Source organism: Arachis ipaensis, chromosome B4, assembly GCF_059453495.1.
Source record: "Arachis ipaensis isolate K30076 ecotype BB chromosome B4, ASM5945349v1, whole genome shotgun sequence".
NCBI lineage: Eukaryota > Viridiplantae > Streptophyta > Magnoliopsida > Fabales > Fabaceae > Arachis > Arachis ipaensis.
The window spans coordinates 4,370,773-4,380,998 of NC_142439.1; the positions used below are offsets into that span (position 1 = coordinate 4,370,773).

Sequence of the window (10,226 nt, forward strand, 5' to 3'; positions counted from 1 at the left end):
CTTAATCTTTACTAAATTACAACCATTTCATGTTATGGTAATGCTAAAGAAATGACAACTCAAAGTTATTTTATTTAATTATTTTATGATATTTAAAAAATACAAAATAAAAACACTTGACACAATAAAATGACTTTGAATTATGTTGGACTGATTTTTTTTATTTTAAAATATTTTTGTTCATTTTAAATTTATAACAACTAACAAATTAAATATCTCTAGCTACGATTTTAAACTTTACTGCACTTTAGATACAGGCTTCACTAATTTTCACTTGTTTATGTTACTACACAATTTTTTATGTTGCTACACAATTTTTTAAGTTGCTTTCTGACCAAACATATTTATTAATAGTAAATTAGTGATTGTGGAGTTCTAACAGAGGTTAGTACAGACTCGACCCTTGAAAATTATATTACTAATATATATGCAGGCGACGGTCATGAAAGACCTTAAAAATTGCAAATAAATCCTTGTAAATCTTGCGTAATATAGTCCCCTGATAAAAGCAGCTTCCATTAAATTACAGCGTTAGTCGAACCAACTCCAGAAAAGATTACAAGTTATGAAGTTCCCTCGTCACCGAGGCATGTATACACAAACCATTTGTCCTGTTATGTGATTGGCTGATTGCCACATTTTGCACTGACAAGTGGAGAGACCGATTTTGTTCAGCTCAGTTCAAACAGCAGATAGTGATAATAACATTGCTAGGCTATCCAGTTCAAAATTTGATGGAGAATACTCTGATTTAACTGAGAGATACACTATATATAATCAGTGTGCAGAAAATTACATTGGCCGTTTGTCTTCCGTGTGTAGAGGGAAGAGGTAGGGAGGGAAGAGTATACAATGCAAGTGCAAGATCCGATACCATAATCACCAGGACCCCGAAAACAATGACATGAAAAACTTATCCTTCCACTCCAACTGTATCACAAAAAAATAATACGATGGGGAAGGAAATAATCAGTAAAATACACAATGACCTTGGCAAAGTCCCTCCCCCAGCGACTCAAGCTTGTCAGATGTGCAAGATGCGACGCTACACAAAGAATGTATCACGGTGATCTCATGGATTCTTGCCGTCTCAGAGGGATGCCCTCGCCCCCATCCTCTTCTGAGTGCTTAGGAAGTCTAATAGATAAAGATGATTGTAAACCTGCAGACCATGATACTAATCACATTAATAAATCATGTTTGAACACTTTCAAGACCTTACACCAGAGAGTTCTTGTGAGCACCAGAAAGCATACCATCAGACAAATCCTTAGTTTTGTGAAGGAGAAAAGTTCCTGAAAGTATTGTCACAAACCCACATATTTCCGTGACAACTTGTGTTGGACTTTGCCCATCCCAGTCCTGATATCAAATTCAGTTCTCAATCATCAATCGATGGACAGACACTTAATGTGAAACAATAAAATTAATGGCTCTCGCACAGTAATCTTCTCTCTCACACACGATACGCAAGCAGTTCATTAAGATGGTCTATGTAGGGACCCACTAAAATTGACATAGACACAGTTCAAGGAACAAAAACAACCAGCAAGTCCGTCAGGGTCACCCAAGAGAACTAGTAAGAGTATAATTAAAATTAGATTTCATCCATATTGCTCTTTCTTTTAAGGAATTCAGAAACAATTTTGTTCTTCCATTTAAAATCTTGAGAACTAGGGGGGAAAAGTTCTCCACTATTTTCATTTTTGTTTTCCCTAGATCTTTTAAAATGCAGTGAAAGAATGAGCATCCTTCTTGGGGAAAACAAGACAAACCTAGCACAGATCTACCAGAATGCATCCAATTTTCAAGGAGTAATTAATGAAGCAAATATGAAGCAGCAAGTAGAAAACAAAAACACAAACTTCTCTTCCTGAATGGCTAGTGCAGCTGTGCCGTTAAACTCAGTACTATATGGTTCATTAAGAAAATACTCAAGCCTAAATACAGTTGATGGAGGCGCTTTCGAAAAGACAAATGATAGAATATGCAGTCACTTCTGATTATTTCAAGTTAACCTACAGAACTGTAAAAGTATAGCAATGACGTCACATCAGTATTAGTTAGGCAAGAATAGTTACCTTAAACATGATGACGCTAGCCACAATGGTTAATGTTGTGAACATAACATAGTATATGGGAGATACCACTGCTGTATTAAATGTGTCCAGTGCCTGATTGCAGAAAAACAATTATTATAATGTCAATCATGAAGTAGAAAGCACTAGCAATCAAAGCACAAATGGATAAAAGGTGAAAAGAAGTAAGTTCCCCAAGTTAATAAATCAGTTCTTTATATTAATTGTTAAATCAGGGTGCAAAATTCTCGATCTATAACTTCGCTTAAAGAGCGAGAGATCACATGCAGCGTAATATCCTTGAAGGTTTTCCCAAAGGAAAAGATTTTGGTTCAAGAAAGATATCACATACATGCCACAGAAGATAAATAACACTTGTACAATTTTATATTCTTGTCAACACAAGCCTTTATGAATAACACTACATTAAACATGACACCTCGCAACAGGTTTTACAGAATCTTCTGATGGAAAATCCTATTAAACCAGTTTCAATTACATGATGCTTGTTAAGAAAAAGAAGTGTATCAGTGCTTGTTTGATATTGACATAAAGTAGATGATAGTACATCAAAATTCAAACAAATGTAACCTTTAAGGGAATAACAATAAAAATTACTATACCTTATTCAAATAATTCATTTGGGTAAGAACACAAACAGCTACAACTAGAGTGAATGCCCAAGTCTGAGGGTAAATTAGTTGATTCATCCCCGACAGAGTTAACTTTATAGCAATTCCAAGAGCCTTAACACTCATAACCTGTCAAAGGAAAACTTGCAACTAAAATACAGAAAAATATTATACAACAAAGAGAGCAAAGACAACTCATCAACAACGAAAAGATTGCATACCGATAAAGAGCCCACAAGGGAACAGACACCAATATAAACCATTATGTGTGTCTGGCCATATTGAGGAATGAAGTGGAAGATAAGAATAAAGGCAGCAGTTATGACCAACGCTGCATAGAAGAGAAATGCTGCAGAAGAAATGTTGTATCTTCCAGTTAGTAATCTTATAGTATAGTTTGAGTAAAGGAAATTACATTTCAGGCAGGGGAGCTTAACTACCTGGATCCATAGCAAGATTCCATACATCTCTTACTGACTCAATTTCCCGTTCTTGAGGAGCATGTAGAACAATGGTTGTAGACCCCACAACACACAATACGCAGCCAAGAATTCCAAATATATGCAGCCTCTCCCTTAAAATAATATGAGCAAGAGCAGCACTGCAAGACAGCAGCTCAACTCAGAATTTACCAACAGAAAGTTGAGGATCAATCTGAAGCAAAACCTTTATCATACCTTATAATAATGCTGAGAGCACCAAGTGGGGTGACCAATATAGCTGGGGCAAATGCATATGCTGCGAAATTGGCAATCTCACCAACCACCACTGTTCCAATAAGATGTGTTAGAAGAAAAAATTGATCAGCATATTAATATCATAACCACAAGGAACCCAGATCAATATGAAGTTAAGTATAGTATTAGGAAGGCTTTTGGTCTGTATAGAAATATTCCCCTGGACAATGTGATGACAAATTGGTCAAATCTAAGGATAGCTTATGTTGATGGGGAAATATTTCCTTGTATAACATGCAGAGAAAAATGATTGAATTTAGATGAAATGTACAAGCCTAAGCAATGTGCTTTTCAAAAAAGATAAAATGTCAGATAAATATACCAAAAAGTAGTAACTTTCTTCTTAAAGTTTGTAATTCATGCAGGAGAGGAGGAGTAAAAACTGGAAAGCATACTAGAAGAAACTACATCATAAATTGCCCACTTAAAGTCTTAAAAAAAGCTAGAAACTGGCCAAAGCAAATGCTGCAGCAGGTATCAACTCCCAGGAAAAGAATAATTCAATTGTACAAGTCAACAATGTCACTCAATCAATAATTATTTGCATCATAACTGTTGATGAGAAAAAGTCCAGCATTCAATTAAATAATCATTCAGGACAAAACAGATGATGTATAACTCACTTGTTATCATCCCCACCCACCAAAGTGGCTCGTACAAGTAAGAATAACCTCCATTTCCTGTCAAAGAGATTTATTAGGGAAGTCAGTTAGTATTGCCGATGATCCATTGTCCAAACTGATGAGTAGCAACAACATGAACGTATCTATATTTGAAACTAATGGCAGGATCAGGTCACATCAAACTCCATTTTCTGTTAAATACTCGAAACAATTGTAGATGTACTATTTTGAAATACGATTTACACCAAACAACACTAGCAATCATAGTACCTATTGAAATGAAATTGACTTATGTTAATGCACAATTCATTCGAAGTTAATTGGGTATATAAAATGTACGTTACTAGTCATGCTGAGAATATTGATCGCTCAATCACTCCATAGCAGGGAGCACAAAAAAGCACAATAAGTTCCGTGAACTTGATGAGAAGCCGATCTACCTATTCTACAAGTATCTGAGTTCCAAAATGCCATGTGAACAGAAAAGATACCCTAGCAATGGAAAAAAAAAATCCACACTAAACTTAAAATTTCACTCAGTTGAAACTGGCTTAACTTAAAATTACCCAGATCCTTAAGTAATACAACATCTAATTTTTTCACAGACACTAAACCAAACTTCTAAAACGAACTCTTGGCAAGTAATCAAAGTTAAGGAGCTAACTTCAGAGCTTCATATGAGGCATATCACTCTAGAATTCCCTTACCCAGCTCCCAGTTCAATGGGATCCGTGTAGACCCCTAAAACCAGAACAAATCTGGAACTGCAAGACACCATTAAACCCCCACATTCAGAACTTTGAGCAGCGAATTGCAGAGAATGAACAAGGCTCTTACGAAAAAAGAGGAATAATACCTGCCCTAATTCCACTAGCACCAGCTTTCTTCAAGCCCTTCTTTTTGACAATGAAGCTGGCGCCGATGAAGAAGCTGGAGGAGAGAGCGAGGCAGAGCCCCTTGACGTTATCGGCGGACATCCCCTCGCGCCAGCTGGAACCCGAAGAAGCCGCCATGGCTGAGGAGCGCAACGCGCAAAACCAGGAACCAAAAACCCAAACCCTACGATTGCAGAAACAGCGGTGGAAAACACCGGCTAGGGAAGTGGGATCTTGCGGCAGCAGCGAAATCTGAAAGGGATTTCGCGTTTGCTGGTGGATACAGCTGTCACTACTGTCTCTGGCACTGAGGTGATGTTCCTCGATCGCAAATTCAATTCCAATTGGGTTCCATATAGAGAGAGAAAAAGCGATACACAAAAATAAAAAAAAAAAAAGGGGGAAAAAAACTTTAAAAAGTAAAGAAAAGAAAACCTAGATTTTTTTATTTTTAATTTTTTTTACAGTGTGGTGCCACCGCTACGAAGGTCGATGAGTTCTACACTCCATTCTTGTTTCTCTGCTAATCAGTCATAATAATTGTCATTATTATTACGCCAAATCTCAAAACCCTCTCTTCTTCTTCCTTCCTCATTTCCTTTTTAAAAAAAAAAAAAAAAAAAACTTGTGTGTATATTTATTTGTTTATTATTAATCTGTCATGTGATTCATGTCCATTATTTATTCATATTCTAACAAGTAACAATTATGTAACTATTATTGTGGTTGGTTGCCCAGTCATCCCTCACATAACCAATGTCATTAATTTGAGATAACACTCGATTCGGGTTCACGTTAGTTTCTAAACTGATTTTTGACAACGCGCTAATATAAATAATTAAATATTATGTTAGATTTTGTAAAATGATGTTATTTTTGTTTTGTTTAAAAAAGATCATAAATAATATTTATTAACATTTTTTTTTCTTAAAACAAATAATCCAACATCATTTTTGGATTATTTAAACACCAAAATTATAATGCTGTAGTTTTACAAATTTTAGCATGGTATTTAATTATGGTTTAATTATTTTGTTAGTCCTTATAGTTTTATGAAATTTTCAATTAGGTCTTTATACATTTTTTTTAAATTAGGTCTCTACACTAATTTTTTTTCAATTAAGTCCATCTTAATAGTAATTGACTTAATTTTATAGGGACCTAACTAAAAAAAAATTGGTATAAGAACTTAAATAAAAGAAAAAAAATATAGAGACCTAATTAAAAAAAATTGGTACAAAAACTCAATTAAAAAAAAATATAAAGACCTAATTAAAAATTTTACAAAATTATAAGGACTAACAAAATAATTAAACATTTAATTATCAATATTAGTATTTTATTAATATTTTTATACTGAAAATTATTTTATAGACTAATATAAATCACGTTTGTAGAATTTAAAAACTAAAAAAAAATAATTAAAATTTTATGGACTAAATTAAAATTTAAGTTAGTGACTCCATTAATTTTTGTTCACTAACTTACGTGGTCAAATTGTTCGGAATTTGAATCATATTATGAAAAATAAAATAATATGATAAATTATTTTTTAGTTTATCACACTAATGATCAATAAAAATTTGATTTTGTTTTTTTTATCGGTACACCGTCTTTTGTTTCGAATTTTTAATTAGCACGAGCAGATAAAGTTAACACTTAACAGATTCGGAGTTGATATTGATCACAAATTTTCTTCTTCTTTTTTTTTCCCCCAAATTATGTTGGAAATTTGAAAAGGCTAAAAACAAGGACCAGCTGGTGGAGGCAACATGGCTCAGGAAGGTTTTGCCGTCGCTATCTTTACTTATTTATTTTAGGCTCCACAATTGGCGATGAAATCTATGATTTTTTCTTAAATTCTTTTTGAGGGTAGTATTATATATATATATATATATATATATATATATATATATATATATATATATATATATATATATATTTTCAACTAATTGATCATGGTGCTGAATTGAAGTAGACTTTTGACTTAAATGAGTAAGCAAAAGGCTACAACAACTGTATAACAATTTTTTGTGTCAACAAAATTTATTCTGATCCACTTAATAATTTCCACAAAATACTAGGTGAAATTAATAATTCTTATTTATATATACTTTATATAAATAATTAACTTAGCTACTGATTTTTATATGCATATAATGTAGTTGCAGTTTCAATTATGATAAATTGGGTTGCTCTGTTTCTTTCATTAAGTTGAAGGGAAGTAACATCCATTGTTACTCCTCGCACCAATATCGTGTGTATTGAGTATTCGGTGGCAACATAAATTACTACCCAAAACTTAAAATTGTATAATAATTCACAATCTAAAACATTCTTGAAATTTTTATTGGAGTTTAATTTTGATGTACTGATATTATAATATATTTATACAGTTGTATAATTATATTTATTTTTTAATATAACTATTTATGCAGTTAATATAAAAAATAGTTATTTTTGTTGATGTGATATTACATTATTCGATATACGTATAAAACTACTTTAATACATTAAAATTAAATTCTTTCTACTAATGTTTGCTCTATTCAAGTGTGAATTTGACTTTTTTAAATATCGAATTTTTTTAAAAGAATAAAATATTATTTTTATAATTTATTTTATAAATAAGATTAAAAAAACGTAAAAAATAAAATATTTTAAAATAAAAAATTTTATTTTATTTTTTTTAAATAAAAATTTAAAAATTAGAGGATTTAAATTCATCAAGTATAGTGTCACGTTAGCATCATTCTTGGTGACTTTTGTGACAGCTATAATAAATAATGCAATGTAATACTCTTATTTCTTATGTTCCTATTAAGTCCACACATCCTTAGCCATTGTCGATCAGTATTTATAGCATCATTTAAAGTTACAGTTTGGATAAATTCCACTTTTGGCCATGAAGGGACCGACACTATAAATTATCAATAAAGTAATATTAAATTCATGTGTTCCATATTATATTTTTTATTTTTATCTTTATTCTTATATTTTTTTTTCTTTTCTTTTGAGCATGATATTCCCATTTTATGCAACAAATTATTCAAGTGTCATTGCAACTAACACATTGAGTGCCTAACCATTTGTACCACATAACATAGGATTCAATATTCATGATGGTGGAGTGGCGTATATAGTATGAAATTTCGGTAGAGAAGTTCATTTTCTTGTCTCATATATTTAGTGCCATTAATTGAAGAAGTGAAATTGTTTTCAATTTATTGTCACCAGACATATACAAATTGCCAATGGGCATAAGTACGTAGCAATTTCTATATCATATGATACATGGATTATAATCTCATTCTTGCAACCCTAATTGTTGGAATATGAAATTGGCTTTGTATTGTTGATTCACATCGAATTTTTAGGATCTAAATCGCAGCCCAATTCTGCTAAACCAAGTTTATAATATTGTAGAAAGCTCCCTGTCCAAAAAAAAAAAAATCCCATGTAGAAAGCTTATAAAATAAATTAGTGGGACAATCTTTTATTAATAATATTTACTTAACATATTAAAATTTGGTTTTTTCCCTAACTAATAAAAGTGAAGTGTTAATTTTTCATAAATTTTTTTTCTCTCCTAAATAAAAATACTATTCTCTCTTCTAAATTTATTTTAGAAAAATATCCTTATTATAATTATATTACAATTAATATTTAATGAATAATGCATGATTATAATAATTTAAGAAAATATCTTTATTATAATTATATAAAATCAAAGGAGAGTGTTGAATTATTTTTTAGTAGGTTTAAATTATTTATTGTTTATTGGAAAATTTTGTACGTTAGAATTTTTTAATAATTTGCTGTTCATTTTGAGCTGATTTTAATATGTCATTATTCAACGGTATAACAACATATAAAAATTTATTGGTGGGTCTAAGTATTACTAAGTTATTTATGGCCACACTGAGTATATATATTTAATTTATTGAAAAAAGTATATTACTAAAATCGATTAATAATTATTTTAAAATTAATACACTTAACACTGGATTAAGAAAAAACAAACATTACATAATATGTTACCTTTTTATTATCAAATTATTATAATTTAAATTAATCTTAAACAATGCATAACTCGAGTCACCCGACCCAATTCGATGAAGATATATATTCCAAAATTATTGTTTTATATTTAAGAAGTATAAGACTTTAGACTAATACAAAATATTTTGTATTAATTATATGTGACTTACATATTTGATATTATTAGTATTTATTCATGATTATGGTTTAATTTTAGAATGTGGTTAATATTTATTATATTTTTTTAAGTGAATTTCATGGTATGAAATAATTGTTAGAAATTTGGAGTTTCTCCCATACTAGCATTTAAGAAGATAATAGATTTTATTTTGAACTTGTATTTTCTAATTAATATTGTGTAATATTAATTATTAATTAATCTATTTATTTTTAATAAAAATAATTGTAAAACTAAGAAAGAGACATAAAGATGTATAGAATTATGATTAAAAGTCTTATTTTTATCCGATTTTTACCTAATTTTTATCTGATATAATTATGACTCGGATATATATAGATTTCATTAGGTTTAAGATTAGGGGTGAGCACGGGTTGGTTTGGTTTGGGTTTATGGTAAAATTAAAACCGAACCGATTAAAATGTAATTGGTTCGGATTTGCATTTTTTTATACATGTACCCGAACCAAACCAAATGATTAAGAACGGATTGGTTCAGTTCGGGTAATTGGATACCCGATGACTTTGAAATTCATAAAAAAAAAAAAAAACCAAATTTTTATCTTAAAAATTCAACAAGTACAATAAACATGTAACATCAATAGAAATAATCCAAACATGTTAAACACCAAATACATTAAAAACTAAATTCATTAAAATCCAAACATATTAATAATGAATAATCATCAGTGACAGATCCAGAAAATTTTAGTAGTGGGGGCAAAATTTATATAACATGATAATGATTTTTATAATAAAAATAATATGTGTATATAAAAAATTAAATATTAAATTATTTATTAACTACTATATATCTATGTATAAATACATGTATTGTTTAACTTATTTTTAAGGTGTATTTTATATTTTAATATATATTTTATACAGATAATTATTTTTTATGTACATATATCATAATTATTGTTATGATTATATTTTGTTATTGTAAAATATAATTAGCCTTCAAAATATCTAATATACAAATTAAAACACTAAAATAGTAATTTAAATAATAATATATAATTAAAATTCTATTCTTTTAGGTTTATATTTTTAAAAAATT

The 10,226-nt window shown here is 30.0% G+C and overlaps 1 protein-coding gene across 1 annotated transcript; it reads right to left on the reverse strand.

Moving 5' to 3' along the window:
* Positions 1-745: 745 nt before the first annotated feature.
* Positions 746-5,632, reverse strand: LOC107638489 (putative magnesium transporter NIPA4). Its single transcript, XM_016341791.3, has 9 exons — positions 4,927-5,632; positions 4,071-4,127; positions 3,388-3,478; positions 3,151-3,311; positions 2,932-3,059; positions 2,702-2,839; positions 2,082-2,174; positions 1,257-1,362; positions 746-1,162 (listed from the first exon to the last, which is right to left on the reverse strand). The coding sequence occupies exons 1-9, from the start codon at positions 5,081-5,083 to the stop codon at positions 1,062-1,064; spliced, it is 1,032 nt and encodes a 343-aa protein (XP_016197277.1). The 5' UTR covers positions 5,084-5,632; the 3' UTR covers positions 746-1,061.
* Between the last annotated feature and the right edge of the window lie 4,594 nt (positions 5,633-10,226).